The sequence below is a fragment of the Uloborus diversus genome, chromosome 5, assembly GCF_026930045.1.
Source record: "Uloborus diversus isolate 005 chromosome 5, Udiv.v.3.1, whole genome shotgun sequence".
Classification (NCBI taxonomy): domain Eukaryota; kingdom Metazoa; phylum Arthropoda; class Arachnida; order Araneae; family Uloboridae; genus Uloborus; species Uloborus diversus.
In genome coordinates, this window is record NC_072735.1 from 165614075 (window position 1) to 165632098 (window position 18024).

Consider the following 18024-nt stretch of genomic DNA (forward strand, 5'->3'; position numbering starts at 1 on the left):
CGTTAACATGATGCTTTTCATATACGAAAAGCATCTTGTTAACGAAAAGTATCGAACCTTAGAAAAAAACCAAGCTGACAAAAAATAATTCTTTTAAAGTCGAGCGAGGCTCGATCGTCCAGGTACTATTATAATAATGTCGCATTGTTCTTTCAGTTCAATGTATTTTTTAACGCCCCCCCCCCCCCCATACGTTTAAGTTTTGGGAGAAGGGGTTGAGCACCCTCTTTCGGTTGAAATATGAAGCTAAAATCTTTCCAGTATATTACTATCCACGAGTTTAAAAATATTGAGGGGTGTCCTGTTATCAAGGAGAAACTCTTTTTTTACATGTATTTTTGAACCACCCTAGAGAGGCCATGTCAATCAAGTCGGAAATGAGGGTCCGACCATTGCGGTGCTCAGAATGGTCGGTCTCGGAATCCCAAGTATAATTTTTTTAAAGTTTTATGAGGGGAGAGGGGTCCCGGAGACCAAACTGACAGGGCTCTCGGCGGCCCTGGGAGGGAGGGGCTGGTTATAACAACTAGAACTGTTTCCTGGGAAGGAGGGGTTCATAAGCCTTTGTGTATGTACAATTAATGCACAACCAAGGATTGGCAGCATGGTTGAAAATCAAGAATTCATGGAGGTTAGCACTCAGCCTCCTCTCTTTGCTGCGTCCATCAGCAGGGAGATCACGGTAGGTCACTGTGACCTTCAAAAAATTTCCTTACTTTGTCTGACGATTCGGCAAAATTACCATCACTCGGCAAAATTTGGAGTTCTATTCCTCAAAATTATCATCATTCGGCGAAATTTGGAGCTCCATTCGGCAAAATTTAGAGCTGTATTCGGCAAATTGAGAATTCCCGACATCCCAAAAATTTAAGTTCGCGGCGCTCCTTCCCCTAAAAAGAGATTACAGTAAACCTCGATTTACGCGGGTTTATTTTACGCGGTTTCTATTATACGCGGTTTAAGATTTGACTTCTTTATTTTATTTTACGCGGATGAGTTTTGATTTTACGTGGATGCTGCAATGCAAAAAGATGAAATTTTCCCCTCTTTCAAAATCAAAACTCCTGAGATTGCAGGTAATACGCAAAAAAAAAAAAAAAAAAAAACTGCTTTGGCGTGGCGCTAATAAAAAAAACTTGGATCGATGGAGACATTTTTGCAATTGATTCCAGAGCTCTTTTTAGAAGGAAAATTATTGAACTCACACTATTCAGAGCTCACTGGAAGAAGAGTTTTTAGAATTTTAGAAGTGACAAAGGAGAACGAAACTGGCGAGGAAACCGACATCGATAACACAGAACGAAAAACTTTCACATTAAAAATTCCTTATCACTGGCAAATGATCTTTCTGATTTGTTAGTGAAGGAAGGTCCCTTTATGGAAATGATGTAAATGATCTTGGATGCGATAATGCAGCACAAATAACTGCAGGGAACAGGAAATGACTGCTAGAAGAATATCGTAACCAGCTCTAACTACACATTAAACTTACTATACGTATTTATCTATCACTAGAATGCAATTTTTGTATGGAACCTAACCCCTATTTTAACACTACAATTAATTCTTAATTTAAGCGGTTTTGATTTACGCGGCAATTGAGTGGAACGTAACCCCCGCATAAAACGAGGGTCTACTGTATTATTTTTTTCCTTCACACCTTGCCTTACCTTAGGGTAGATCTTATTTTTGAAATATATGAAAAAAAAATAAAAAGATTTTCTCAACCTCTAATTGGTTTCTTTTTATTAACAAAACGAGCTGATGTGTGCATCACATGACTTCCTTTTACTCCAATTTGATGTCATTTCCCCATTACTGGATATTTTAATGTGATTCAATAGTTTACTCTCTAAATATCACCAACAGTGGTCAAATTTAAACAGATTTTTAAAAAAATCACCAAATTTGTCGCCAAGTTGGCAACAAAATTTGGCGACTGGCGATATATCGCCAAGTGTCCGCCAAATTATAACACCACTTGAGTTTACATCGAAATTAATAATGATTTCCCCCAAAAAAGGGGCAAAAGACCCCTTTAGAAACACACAAAAGGGGAGGTGCACAACTAGACCCCACTACGACCCCACTACTAGAGTATACGTACCAAATTACAACTTTCTAGGACTTACCGTTCTTGAGTTATGCGACATACATACGCACATCCATACATACGCACATACATACATCGTACATACAGACGTCACGAGAAAATTCGTTGTAATTAACTCGGGAATTGTCATTATGGATATTTTGCGTGTCTACACGTTCTTAGGCACTTATCCACGTGTGGTCGAGTCGAAAAAAAAACTCAATATTCATTCGGGGGTGAGTAAAATGGAAATTAAGGTCAATTTTTGAGTGAAAGTTTTTTTTTTGCGAATACAATACTTTCTTTTTTGTAAAAGGAAGTAAAAAAAAATCTGGGAAAATTTTAGCACGGTCTGACAATACTTAGAGACAGCTCAATGATGGAAAAGTTCGTAATGCACATGATAAAAATAGTGAAGATAGTAATTCTAATGTAATGATAATTTTCTTAAAAATACAATTATTATTACTTCAGTTTTATATTTTAACTCATAGATTACAGACCTAGATTATATAAAATTACGATTAGTACAAGAAAATATCACATCAGCCATTTTCCATATTGGTTATAGAATGCAATCATGCAACGCAGTTTATGAAATTGTCGGAAGAGATATTTTTCTCAATTTAGTTAGGAAATTATGGACACTTTGGATGGAAACTGAATGCTCGGAGTTAATTTTCAAGGCAAGATTTGCAAGAGGCGCACAACTAGACCCAACTAAGAGTCTGCATACCAAATTTCAACGTTCTCCGGGCATTCTGTAATAGTAAAGGGTAATTGTCGCGGAATTGATTTGGAACATTTTTGCAAAACGACTACAAAAGTAACCACATTCAATTCAGCGTCAATTACACTTCCCTATTACCCGAAACAGATGTAAGCATTATCTATGTAAGAGGTCAAATTAACGCAACAGCATTACATTTTCACATGATTTTGCAATCTGAAAGCAGTTTCAACAATAATTTTGTTTTTTAATAAGCATGCCACATACATTTGTATAACAATACCAGTAAAAATACTTTTAAAAACTTACTGATTCGAAAATATTATACAGCAACGTTCAGAAAGTGTCATTGGAACAATCCCTCTCCCCCCTCAAACGAAATTAAATAACTGCATTTCTTCAAAATCTTCCCGAGTCTTCAATTACTGTGTTAAAAAAGACTTGGAAAACATATTAACCGCGTCTGTTCATTTGTTCATATTCTGGCAGAAATCTTTGCTACACTTGAGCGCTTCCGACATTCTAAACAATCCAAACATACAAATGGATTTTAACCGTTGCCAGATGCTAAACAATAGTAAATAGAAAATAATTTGAAAATTATCAATGCACTAAGCAGAAATTCTGTTCAAAACAAGTTGACGAAGTTATCAGTTGCATTCAAAATGGTTTTAATCACGTTTGAAACGTGTTTAAAATGAATAAAACGATTTAAATCAGTATCCGAATGCGTTTCATTCTTGTTGAAACAATGTTATGACGTCAAACTTTAAGCGTGCGTACTCAACATTACACAGTAAAAGCTCAATGCAACGAGTATGGCTAATAGTGCGTATCTCGCCATCACAAGTAATTTCCAAGGTACCGTCAACTAGCTAATGGGCGAATCTCGAAAAAATGTCCCATGCGTAACGAACCAAAGTCTTCTCAAATAACGCTGTTGGGGAATGTATATATGCTTTAATATACTATCAAAGCATAACAGTTAATCCCATACTTAATTAATAGTTACTTGAATAAAATAAAAAAAACTTAGCATTACGCACGGGACATTTTTTCGAGAATCGCCCTAATGTCAAAAGTTCCAGAATGATAATATTCGCCTCAAAACAAATAGTCAACAAAAATGTGAAATAAAATACATTAGAACTCCAACTGTCTGAGTAATTGGGACCGAGTACCATTCGGATAATTGGATTTTTCCGATAAAAGGGTCAATTTTCAATAGTTACTGCATGCATGTTGAAAACGGGAAGGAAAAAAAACTATTGTTTTAAATAAAAAAAGCTCTAATTACCAATCGAAAACAAACTTTGAAGCTAGGACCTTTTAATGGTTTTCAAAATCCTGAGCCAGTTTCTTCTAGCCACTGTAATCAAACTCTTGAAAACAAGGGTTTTAAGGAAGGGGGGGGGGAGAATGAAATTTAGGCTATCGATTCTATGCAATGCTTTACAAACTCACCATCTGTTTGGTTTTTTAGCAATTGGTTCAGAAGTAATATAACTAACAAAAACACTTCATTCTTTTTCAGCATTTTGTGCCGAGTAAACGAGGGCAGATGATTTCTAATTTTTTCTTCAAGTTTCGGACCTTATCTAGTTCTAGGATTGTCCATCAACTGCGTCCATTTTGGACGCGAGCTTGGCGTCATAATGCCGCTTTAAATTGCACTCTTTCATAACGGAAATATATTAATTACAAAACAAGCTGGCTTACTTTTTACATTTGCAGAAGAAAAAAAGGATAGAGCAGTCGACTTTTCTTGGATTTTTTTTTTTTTTTTTTAATTTTAAAAGCGATTCAGAGAGTTAAAGGTCGGATAACTAGAGTTCCACTGTTCAATTTTCTTTTTTTCTTCTTAGCAAGGACGGATCCAGAAACTATTGAAGGACGGGGTGATTTATTTCAGATACTTACCCTTTTTACAAATTTTCAAACCTCCACTTTTTGAACTTCTCTTTCTACAAAATTCCGGAGAAGTAAATCCGCATCTTTTACCTTAACGTCATTGATGTCCTATGACTGCTTTTTTTTTTCTTTTGGATTGCAGTTTAAAAAACTTTCCAGAGGTGAGTCCCCCGAACCCCATCTAATGATCTAATGTCCTCTAAGATCGTCAAAAGTTTGAGCTTTTGGAATTTCGAAAAACTTCCTGTACCAAGTTCCGATCCCTATCACTAAAGTGTTAAGAGATGTACCCCAATTGCGTTTTTAAGACTACAATGCGGAAAAAATTTCGAGATAGAGCCCTCTTTCTTGTAACGTTATTAAAGATCGTATAAAATTACATTTTTGGAACTTCAGTACCGAAAATATTCCGAAAGAGAGTTCCTGCATTTCGGCTCAAGAAGGGGGCGATCGCCCCCATCGCTCCTCCCTTGTATCTATCCTTGCTTCTTAGCAAACTATATAGAAAGAGAGAAACGGACGGTCTTTTATGAGGAACAAAAATCTAATGTAAGCATTGAACGTTGTTAAACAATTTTACAATTCATTCTCTAATGTTACCGTATCGCCGGCAGGATGGCGTAGTTGTTCAGCGTTCGTCTTCTGCTCTCAAGGTTCCGAGTTCAAACCCGGCTCTAGTCGGTGGACATGATGACTAGTAAATCTTTATACGTCCATGTCGCGCGGCATGTACGAATGATCAAGTTGCAAAAGGTCTCCTAAACATCTATTTGGCTTGGGCATTCTAGGATAAATTTAATTCCTAGTGCCCAATTGCTCTATCTGAAGTGAAAAGGGGCATCAAAATTCTTGAAGTGGTTATGACCTGTGCCGGTGGTGGTGCCATATGAAAGAAGAGGTGCCTGATGAATGCACTAAATCTGAAAATAGTGGGTAACAAATATACAACCCCATTAGAAAAACATTTCCTCGCTTCGGAAATAGTTGATTCCCTAAATATAAAGAGACTAATGTAATCTAAGCTGCTATCACTATTCATAAATAAAAACACTAAACTGCTTTGGGCGCGTACAGTAGAACTTCGTTTATACGGCTACCGTTTATCCGGTTCCCTGGTTAATCCGGACCTTTCTTTATTAAGCACGTTTATTATACTTGGCCTGATTGTCACGGAAAAATCTGAGGCCTGTTTTTGCTTATATCTCAGCGACTAAACCACTTAGAGACTTCGGGATTTCACTAAATAATTTGCTTACTCTTAAGGTACAACTTAGCGCTGAAAAACTAAAATTCTAAAATAAAATTATTATTTCGGTTTGGATGGAAAACAGCTAATTTTATGTAATTTCCCCATTAAATGTTTAAATATAAAACTCATTGTTACAAATATCCGTTGACTTACAACAGTAATACCAGTAGTAATCAAATGCAAATTTGGAAAGATGGCTTCTCTAGAGCAAGCATGAAATGTATTTCTATCATTGATCTCATCTAAGCCAATAATCGAAAAAGGGTCCAAGTAAAGAGACATATAAGGATTTTTGAAACATAAATTAATTTGGGAAACCCTTAATATTTAAATGATTTTAGTTCAATCAGCAAACAAATAAATCCTAGAAAGGAACAAGGATTAATTTTTAGTGCCAACTGCTTAAAAATTTAGAAATGTATATAGGTTTTTTTCCCTTTTAGTATGAAGCATTTATATGAAAAAATAAGGTGAAGTTTCGTGATGGTAACATTATTCTATTTCCGAAATGCATTTCCACTAAAAATAATAAAATAACCGAATTAAAATAAAAAATAAAAAAATACTAAACACTTTTCAAAGTGCACTCAAAAAGACAAAATAACTTTTCTGGGTCAGAAAGGACAATTTAAGTATTCCTGTAGATTTCAAAAATTCAAACAAAAAAAAAAAAAAGAAAAAAAAAGGAAAAAGAGAAAAACACCACAAACGAAGAAAGGTGCGGTTCTAGTCATTTCAAATCAAACTTTCCCTATATAAGATGATTGAAAGCTAAATGATAAGAAATTCTCTTCATGATTTGAGCCGCACTTTTCTTCGTTTGTGGTGTCATTTTCTTGGAATTTTTGGACTACAGGTTGGAAACTACAGGAATATTTAAATCGTCCTTTCTGACCCAGATGAGTTATTTTGTCCTTTTGAGTGTATTATGAAAAGTGCTTAGTATTAAAAAAAAAGAGAGTTTAAAGTTATATACTCGCACAAATAATAACTTTAAACAATGATTGTTAACTTTAAACATTTATCGTACCGCCAAACTTTTTATTTTCTATTTTGATTAAATTTTCAACTCCTGCACAGACTGTGCAATAAAGTATAGCAATCTAACAAACATCATGCCGTACTGGGAGCGTCAGTCCGACAACACTGCAGCTGCATTATAAATGATAATTGTGGATTGCACCAAACAATCCTATGTAACTTTGTCACAAAACATTGGTTTTTGCTTTCATAAAAGATGCGTCTGCTTAATTAAGTAATTGTTTTGTTTATTTTCCACACTGCGCATATTATCCGGATTTTCATTTTTTCGGATTGCCTTTGGTCGCAGTGGGTCGAGATAAACGAGGTTGCACTGTATTTCAAACATAAGTAACGCAAATTATTCATTTTACTTCTTATATTTTTTTCAATGGTTTTGCTCTCGATCAAACAGACTCTCACTGTAATAAACTTTAAAAAAAGCAAACTACATACACAAATGTAAAAACACATTATATTTCTCAAAGCCAGGGAGATCATTTCTTTCCTTCACCACCCCCTCCCCTTAAATGAGATGCCTATTTTAAGTGTTTGTTAGTGGACCATTTCTCTCCTTCTCCACCTCTCTCCTTAAATGAGGCGCCTATTTTAATGTTTGTTAATGGGCCATTTCCCGCCTTCACCATCCCTCCCCCTGAAATGAGGTGCACATTTTAATGTTTGTTAGTGAGCCATTTCCCTCCTTCTCCACCCCTCTCCTTAAATGAGGCGCCTATTTCCTTTCCTTCCCTATTTCCTTTCTTCACTACCCCTTCCCATTAAATTTGGCACCCATTTTAGTGTTTGTTAGTGGGCCATTTCCATCAACACTGGTTTACAAGTCCACTAGACATTCCTTTCTCATAAAATGTTGACACCACGCCCGGAGTTTTAAGGAGACCAGGGCGAGCTACTTGCCTATTGGTTTTGAGAAATTAATTCATTTCCAAATACGTGGGCGTGGTCTTGTGTTTAAAGTACAGGGCATAAGTTTTAATGCTCTGCTCAAAATCAAAAACAGATTACATCGTTTGTGGAAATATGCTCTTTCGCGATCAAGTCAAATTCGGTTGATATAAGGATTGTTTTTCATGTGCTCTGTTTACTTTCTTCCACATTTGAAAAATGCAGGAAAAACATTAGGTGCGTAAAACCGTTATTTAACTGAAAAAAGAAAAGAAAAAATTAATTTGAATTTTTGGCATCTTGAATTCAAATTATGTTTTTCGCAATCACGAGCGTGTGTGTTTGTGTAGGCGCATGTGTGTGGGTGCGTAATTGTATGTATGCATGTGTGTGAGTGAGTGTTGTGTACGTGCGTGTGCGTGTAGGCGTTCGTGTGTGTGTGTATGTAGGCGTTCGTGTGTGTGTGTAGGCGTTCGTGTGTGTGGGACATGGACGCCACCGGCCAGCAAAAGTGGATTCCGGGGGACAGTGCTCAGGACCAGCCGCGCCGCCACCGGTGGACGGTGGTGCTGCAGGCCTTGTCCAAGCTGAAAAAGGCACGGACGCCAAAAACGGTCAAGTGAGAACAATAAGCAATCGTGATTGCTCAAAAAAACTTAAAATATTACTTCAATACGTTAACACGAGATGTCAACCGTTTCTGCCATTTCTAGTTTAACCGAAGGGCACACTGGCTGTTCGAAACAAAAACCATACTTCCCCTCCTCCATTTGACTGTGATTGCCTTCTTGGATCACATGACATTTGCTGGTTTTATAGTACTTTCCGTTAAAACGGTAACTCCAACCACGATATAGAATGATAACTTTTTTCGAAAAAAAAAAAAAAAAGAACTGTTTCACATACGTTGAAGCTTTTGACAGAAGTCTAAACAATTTTTGCATCAGTTTCACAAACACCTAATTATTTTTGTAAGAAAATACCGAACAGCTCGTTGCAGCAACAGTTCTGCCCTTGTTTGGACTCGTCCGTCAAGAATAACAATAATACAGCTGAAGGCGTACGCCTCAAAAAGAAGCTGAGTATATCTTCACACTACTAGCTTAAGATTTCAGCACACCAGTGAGAGGTCCACAAGCAAGGCATGGTTCCACCTTTAAAAGTAAAGGTAGATTCTTTACGAGTTTTTTTTTTTTTTTTTTTGCCTTCAGCTCTGTCGTGGCTATTCCAGACTGACAGTCACAAACAAAGGGCGAAACTGAAATCGGTGGAAGCTGTAACGAGATGTTCAGGTATGGCTTGCATTTCTGCTTTAACTCTAGCTAAGGAGCGGAACTTGTAGATTTATGTCTTAAATGTGTTTCCGCTACTGCTGGAGAACTAGACAATTCGCAAAAGCCTAATTCGCCAAGCAACAATTTTACATTTGAGGCATTAAGAAGCAAAGGGATGTAAGTGGACATTTTCAAGTTTTGAGTAAAACGCGTTTAAAGATTACTTCATACGTAGACTTTGAATTTTATTGATTTTTTTTTTTTTTGAAATCATGCTGTATAATAGAACCTACCAGGGCTACTAGTACTATCTCTTGCCCCAAGACAGAGTTGAGGTTCACATACCATTTGTATTGGTTATCTCCTAATTTTTAATTTTGTCACTTACGTCCCTTTGCTTCTCACTGCCTCATTTGTTTGTGTTGTTAATGGAGAAGTAAATGTTTTAGCAAGTAATCTTTAATTAAGAAAGAGCAATCTGCCAAAAATAAGGTCAAAGTTTTATTTATTTTTCTTTTCTTTCAGGTGCTGATATTATCAATCCTGATAGTTGGTTGCATAGCATCGTACCACCCTTATCACCACTACTATCACCACCTCCACGGCCACCACAAGCACCATCATCACGACCATCACAAGCACCACCACGATCATCACAAGCATCATCACCACGACCACCATAAGCATCATCATCATCACGATCATCACAAGCATCACCATGATCATCATTTGCACCACAAGCACCATGTCTACGACTACCACCCGTATTACCACTACCTGAAGCACCATTACCACCACCACAAGGGTCATCCCTATTACCACGACCACCATCATCACCACGACCACCATAAGCATCATCACCACGACCACCACAAGCATCATCACCACAAAGGACACATTCACTACGATCCTTACTACAAGCTGTATTATTACCATCACCACTGATGAATTTATGGAAGCTTCATCGAATGGAACTGTCTGGTTGTACTGGGATTATATTATTAAAGGATAAATAAATTTCTTAGCATAGTTTGACATGTTTCTGATTTTTTGTTTGAAAGTTTTGACTAAGAGGTCATTCATTAACTACGTAAGGATGATATTTTGGCAATTTTCGACTCCCCTACTCCCATGTAAGGGCACGTAAGATTTTTCAAGCTCTCCCCCCCTATTCTTACGTAAGATTCCATTTTATTTTTTTCAAAACATAGTGACGAACCTTACATCACTGGAACCGTAATTCACTATTATTAAATTATTTTTAAAAACCTTTTTGTCTAAAGAAATATTTACTAAAAAGTTGGAATCTAGACTGAATGTTTTTTAAACATTGTTTTTATTTGATGCGATACAAATTGAAAATAAAACATGCCACACACAGTGCGATTCTTTTATTACACTTAACACTATTCATTCTTTGTAAAACAAGTAAAAAACAGCTCAGTCTAATACGTTTTTTACCTTCCAGACGCAAATGAAATGTAATCCCTGCCAAACCACTTGACCGAGCGATTTCTAATATAAAATATCGACTTGGAAAAAATATTACGTTAGAATGGGTTTGACACCCCCCACCCCTTCAAAGTAAGGATATGTAGAGATTTTTCTAAACCACCAACCCCCTCGGGACCCTTACGTTATTAATGAATGGCCCCTAACAAGTGGAATTCACATTGATCAAGACAAATTTATCAGGTCGACTCCATTTAGGGAAATATGGGGTTAAAGTAAAATAGTTAAGGTAACTTACCTTTTGCAAAAGGAATAAATATTCATTTGTTTTGAAAATTACAGTACATAAGGGAGGAACAACTTATTTTTTTTAACGTCCAAATAAAATTTTGGTAAGGAACCATACCGTGAAATGGGGTGACTCTTCAACTTTGAACATAAAAAAAAAGATATTAAAGAGTTTTTAAAAAAATATTCCCGGGATAGATAAATTTTGGTTTGTTTCATTGCGGCATTTTTGAGCACCCCCCTCCCCCCCCCCCAAAAAAAAAACAATCGCAGTTTTTATTTATATACATAATTTCTCAGTATCTTTTCTGATTCCCCCCGCTGATAGAGGTAAATCGGAATATACATATTTAAATAAGTATTATTTCCGATTTAATACTGCGAATAAAAGCAAGTAATGCTGATGTGCGCGAATAGAAAAACTTTGTTAATTATAAAACAAAGCTTATATTTAAGGATGGCTTCATTTGTACAAGAGGTCAGCTCCTGCATATTTACGCACTAAAATAAGCTCTAGAGACTATAAAGTTGCCGCACTTCTTTCGTTAGAAACTAAGACTGACTATAAGTAAATGTGTACTTTATCAAACAATCGATAGCAAATAAGATAAATAAATACCTTTTTGCTGAACTGTAAAGTAGGACAAACAACGTTAAAAAAGCACAAATTTGCCAATTACAGCAGACACGTGTCTGCTGTAATTGGCAAATTTGGGCTTTTTTTAACGTTGTTTGTCTTACTTTACAATCGATAGCAAATTTGAAATCAATAAAAAATAGAATTTTTCGTTGCGAAACTGCATTTGAAACGACAAACATGAAGATTGAATTCACCCATCATATCCTTCCACAGACGTTAGCATGTCATTTTGCTGAAACTTTTTCATAACATCTTTTAGAAGGAACGCTGTCTCCCTCTCCGTATCTTGAAATCTACACTTTTTGGAGACTTTATTGTGAAGTTTTCTTACCTGTTAGTCAACGTCTCGCAGCAGTGACGGCTCCAGGGGAGGGTCATGGCCTCTTCTGAGAGCCGAGTAAGATTTTCGAAAATGAGAGCTAAGTCTTGAATTTTTAAAATTCTTTTAACTGTACCATCAGGTTTTGCATAGGAGCAATTTTATTTATTTATTATTTTTTTTGTGTGTGTATTCAGCCCATTAAAAAAATTTTCAGCTAGAAAATTTATTTTACTTTATTTGCTTTCAAAACGAAAATTTCGTTTGATGCAGCACCAAAATATAAATGCAGCAGTACGCGTGTTAACTCGCAAAGTGCAACACAAATACTATTTTTTTCCTTTGGTCCATACCTTTAAAAGCGATTTTTTTAGAACTTCAGTAATTGAATTTATTTTTTAAACAACGCGGCATTTTCTTTTTTCGTTTTGCATAGCTAAAAATGAAAGGAATACGAGACTACTTAGGAACCATGACCATGATGATCCTCCATTGCTTCGGCAAACATCATCAAAGGTTCCCCACAATCCCATTTTTAGGATCATCCAATTCCGAAAAAATTCCGTGGGAAAGTTCCGAACCCCTTCACCTCCACTAATGTCATCAAAGATTAACCTACTATTGCAATTTTAGGATTTTAATTTTGAAAAATTTAATGGGAAAAGCTGCTGAACCTCCTCTTTCACTAACATTACTAAAGGCGGTCTAAAATTCCATTTTTGGAACTTTAATTTCTTTCCAAAAATTTTGCGGAAGTGTTCCAAATCCCATTGCTTCTCCTAATATCATGAAAAATGGCCAACGTCGTTTTTAGGACTGCGATTTTTAAAACTTCTAGGGGGAAGAGCCCACCACTCCCTTTCCAGAACCAAATCGAAAATCATATACAATTGCGTTTTTCTTACTTACTTTAGGGAACCCCTTTCCCTATAACCATCAAAGATAATCAAGAGTTCTATTTTTGGAACTTCCATTTACTTCAATTTAAAAAACACTTGGGAAGAGCCCCCAATCCCTCTTTTCCTATTAACATCGAGCATAATACTAAAATTGCATGTTTGGAACTCCAATTTCGAAATGGTTTGCAACCACGTTTCTAAGACTTCAATTACTAAAAATTTACCAGAAAGTTCCACATAATTTCTTAACATCACCAAAAATCGTCTATAATTGAGATTTCTTTCTCTTCTGCGTGAATCTTTTACGTCTTCTCTTTCCCCGCCTTTATATGATGCAGTTTTCCTGATTTCTATGCTCATATTCCAATAAAGACTCCATCCATGAATCATAAGCTAGGTTTGTTGTCTCTCTTAGTGTATATTTTTGTTTAGAAAACAAAAAGGTCATGAAAGTCAAACACCATTTTGTAACCTTATAATGGCGATGGGCAATGAATAAGAAGTATGAAATTCTTCCCCATAAGTTTTTTTTAGGAGTGCTATGCCAAGCAATTATATTGATAAGACGTCGGACTCGTAAACGGAGGGTCTCGGGTTCGATGCTAGCCGGTTGAAGATCCTCCGTATTCATTAATGATGATTGGGGCATGTTAAATATTTCGTGGGACACGTCCTCCAAGTTCCATCCCAAATCAATACCTCTGGTGGTGCTGGATCAGGAATTTCTCGGCTTTCTGGTCTGAACAAAAAACAGAGCTGTCTTCCGGGATCATCCAACCAGTTGAACTATCTATAGTGGTAGTTACGGGGGAACCTGGAGTACAATGCCATGCAAGTCATCCTTACAGCAATGCTTAGCTGCGGGCTGCGGCCCTGCACCAAAGGTAGCCAAAATTGCGATTTTAGAATTTTAATTTCTAAAATTTTTAAGGGATTAATACCGAACTTAATTCCTTCTCCTAATGTCATCAAAAGTGACTTTACGTTTTTCTGAGTTCAATTTCAAAAAAATTGCGGCGGGATTTCTGAACTTTATCACTTTTAACGTCATCAAACATGGCTTAAAATGCGGTTTTTTAAACTTTAATTTCGAAATTTTATGAGAGAGTGTTGGGCCCCCAAATTTCCCTAACATCAACGAAGATCGTCTGATATTGCGCTTTTGGAACTCGAATTCCGAAACATTTCCGGGAGACAGCTCCAAACTCTATTCCTCTTAATGTCATACAAGGTGGCATACAACTGCATTTTTAAGACTAATGTTCGCACAATTTCTAGAAAAGAGCCCCGAACCATTTTATTCTCCTACACACTCGAAGATAATCTAAAATTGCGTTTTAGAAGCCTCAATTTTGAAAAATTACCGAAGGAGCGTTCCCGAATCCTCTCTTGCTAACATCGTCGATGATCGTGATGTTGTACCGGAAAATGAACCTTGTCACCAAACATGGTTTACAATGCGGTTTTACAATTTCAATTTCGAAACTTTACGCAGGAGTGGCCCAAATCCCCTAACATCCAGGGCCTGATTACCGCACAGGCCTACTAGGCCTGGGACCCTATTAAATTTCTTCTTTATTTAATTAACTTCTTTATTTAATTTAACTAACTTATTCCCCATTCTTTAATTAACTTGGGGCCCCCTCTTCCTAAGGGGCCCCAAGTTAATTAAAGAATTATGCATAGAATTACAACTATACAAAAAATACACACATTTTTAAAATAATAGCCTTCAGGGGCCCTCAAAATTATTGTGGGCTTTGGGCCTCACTTTTAGTTAGTCGGGCTCTGCTAACATCATCAAAGATGGTCTGAAATTGCGCTTTTGGAACTCGAATTCCGAAACATTTCCGGGGGATAGCTTCGAACTCTATACCTTCTCCTAACCTAACGTCATACTAGGTGCTAAATAACTGCATTTTTAGGTCTTATGTTTCGCAAAATTTCCAGGGGAGAGCCTTGAACCATCTTATCCTCTTAACGTAGTCGAAGATAATCTAAAACTGTGTTTTTGAAACTTCCAGTTGTAAAAAAACGCTGAGGGAGCGTTCCCGAAATCTCTCTTGCTGTCATCGACGATCGTGATGTTGGACCGGAAAATGCTCGAAATTAATGTCCTTTCAGCTAGATCTTTAGTAGCATGAAAGGCTAGGGTCATACAAAAAGACAAAGAGGATGCCCCCTCCTAAAACTTGTTCTGGAGCCGCCACTGCGCTGAAATCTGTCAATATGAGTTCTTTACCAATCTCTTGAATAGAAAAATTGATGTTGGAACCCTTGGACGATGATTTTGGTAATATTTCATTGGCTTTTTTCTATTTTTTCTTCTGTCCTTTTCACAAGTTTGGCGAAGCCATTGATGGGTCATTTATGCCTACACTAACGCAGACATAGTTTGCCATCTTCCTTCTTGGGGTGGGGTCAAAGAGTTCTTATATGCATATTAACTTCCATACTAGGATTGGTACTACAGCCTGAAACGAGCCTGGTGGGGGGCTACCTACATACATCCATATATTTTCTTATATGACATAAAAATAATGCTATATAAAAGAGAAGAAAAATGTGATCCAGTTCATCCCGCAGATCTTAAATCCATGACGTCGCAAGATATTATTCATTTTTCCTGACGCAGTTTAAAAATTGTGTAACTTCCGACACGACATACTGTTGTGTAAGCCTGCGCCTATTAATAAAATATAATTCTTATAGGTTTATGATGCGAAACGTTCAGTGTACTTAAAAAGTTTTGCAGAAGATGAAAACGCGAGATTTTTTGTTTTGCTCGTAAGCCAATTTTGTGCCGACAAAACTTGATTTCTCAGCTCCTCATAATATAACCTTTCTTTGAAAATAATTAGCTGCTGAAAATACCCTAACATAAATTTATAGGAGTTTTTTTTTGTATGAGTGGAAGTTTCATCCGGATTCACCCCTGTTCCGATAGACCCCTGTTTACGGTATATAAAGTAAAATGAATGCAAACTCTGAATTAAATTCGGCTGAAAGCAGCTAGGGTATGAAATGTCATTAATTTTCGTCCAATAGAACAAAAGATATTGGAGGAAAACGATTCAGGGACCTCTCGCATGTAAAATGCTACTTTCAAGCTCAAAGTTTACCAATCAACGCAAAAGAGATAACTAAATTTTAATTAATTTTTCCCATGTAAAAAAAAGCTATTTGCTGTAACACAAAACATTATTTATCATTATTTGAGCATATGAAATTCAAAAAGCAAATAAATAAACACAATTTTTTTTTGAGGTAGTACAGAATCTAGATGAGGTTGGTTCACACATCAGTCACTTTCAGAACATTAATGTGAGGGCAGGGCCGTCCCGAAGGGGGGGGGGAGGGAGCGAGCGGGCAATCGCCCCGGGCGACACGAAATGAGGGGGCGCCGCAAGGCCGCCCTCGTTTCAACGGAACACGACGACATTCACACGAAATGAGGGGCGCCTTGCGGTGCCTCTCTTCGTATAAAATGCCCCGATTGTATAAAATTAGCAGGTATCATAGATACGCATCCATAGACACACAAAATAGAGAATCATTGCAATGGTTCTCTATTTTGTTCTATGGCACTAAAGTATTCTTGTCTTTCATTCCTTTGTATCATTGAAAGAGATACAATTTCTGAGAATATAACTGTTTAAAATAAAACAAAAGGCACTTCTCTTTTGTCTAGTTTTCACCAAATTTGCTTGAGTTATGCCCCTGCATGCAGTGACGTAACGAGAAAAAATTTTTGGGGGGTCACTTTGAAAAAAAAAAATGTTTTTTTTTTTTTTATTTTATTGATCGGATAGGAAAAAATGTCAAAAGGTGTCCGGTCAAAATTTTGAAACTTTTAGTTTTAAAAACGCAATTTTAGCCTTAAAACGCGATTATAGGCCATGTTTATTGATGTTAGGGTAAGGGAGGGAGTTCAGAGACTGTTTCCGATATTTATTTTATTAAATAGATTAAAATCAATTCCTTCTCCCCCTGAAGTTTTCGAAGTTGAAGTTTCAAAAACGCAGCTTTAGGCAAACTTGGAAGATTTGATGGATAGGAGGATCTGGAGCATCTCCCAGGAAAATTGTTCAAAATTATGGTTAAAAAATTTAAGTAGTGTTTTACTTTCAGGAGTTATCCCACTTAAATTTTTTGTAAGTGTCGTTTGAAAAACCCATTGCTTGTGATATTAAAAAAAGGCGGTATGGGGCTAATATTTTCTTAAAGTCAATTCTTAAAAGCAATTTGCAAGGCCGTATTTTGTAATATTAGGGTAAGTGATTTTTCGAAATAAGAGCTCCAAAAACGCAATTCTGAGCGATTTTCGATGTTGTTGAGTATTTGTGGGCTTCTCCCTAAAACTTACAAATATTTGATGCAAAAGAATAACATCTTTGTTTATAACATATAAGAAAGCTGATATTAAAAATTGGTACAAGTAAAACCAAAAAACTCTTGAAAAGAATCATTGGATAAGTTCAGATCGAAATTTAATTTTTATGCAATTTACTTCGATAAATACATTTTCTCTTTATAACCAGCAAATTATATTCGTGTTCTTAGATTGATCAATATGAATAACCAATTCTGTTTTAATTGTTTGTTCTTTATCTAGTGGGAGCATCTTACTAGATAAATATTTGGAATTTTAACATTTCCATTTTTCGAAAAGTGTTTGGGGCATTAATGTTTCAAAAATATCAAAAACAGATTCATTGCATGTGTTTTAATTCGTATTATGCATAGCCCTTTGATTGTTCTGTTTATCAATTTGTAAAATATTCAAGTATGTGCTAACGCAATGATATTATAACTAACTTGATTTTTCTGCGTGTATAGGGGGGGGGGAGGGGGGGCGCCAGAAACTTTCACCCCGGGCACCGTCAGCTCTTCGGACGGCCTTGTGTGAAGGCTGGCACTGATATTAATATTCACATGTGACCATAGAATTGAGTAAATTATTGCTTGTTTTACTTTTTATTAATTTATTATTTCCTATGCAAGTTATTATTTCCTATGCATTCCCAGGTATGGAGTGCATAGGAGCTGGCTAAATCAACGTGCGAGGTGTATGAACTTGCTACTGAAGTCAATTTGCGAAAAGCGCAGTATCAGGTTTATTGATGTATGGAGTCATTGTAAACGGGATTGGATTGCTAGGGATGGCCTGCATCTGAGCTCTACAGGGGTCAATATGGTTAGTGGATTAATTTTAAGGGCTTCGGAGTCAAAAAACTAAGTTGG

At 36.5% G+C, this 18024-nt stretch overlaps 1 protein-coding gene across 1 annotated transcript; it reads left to right on the top strand.

The window, feature by feature from the left end:
- The first annotated feature begins 604 nt into the window (after positions 1 to 604).
- LOC129223252 (histidine-rich glycoprotein-like) lies at positions 605 to 10127 on the top strand. Its single transcript, XM_054857818.1, has 2 exons — positions 605 to 682; positions 9708 to 10127. Exons 1-2 carry the CDS (start codon positions 605 to 607, stop codon positions 10125 to 10127), a joined length of 498 nt encoding a protein of 165 aa, XP_054713793.1.
- The last annotated feature ends 7897 nt before the right edge of the window (positions 10128 to 18024 follow it).

What these genes read in the sequence shown, in the direction of transcription:
- LOC129223252 (XM_054857818.1), top strand. Translation starts at nt 605, where the DNA reads ATGGTTGAAAATCAAGAATTCATGGAGGTTAGCACTCAGCCTCCTCTC. An exon ending in CCATCAGCAGGGAGATCACG is followed by an intron (nt 683 to 9,707) that starts GTAGGTCACTGT and finishes CTTTTCTTTCAG; the next exon opens with GTGCTGATATTATCAATCCT.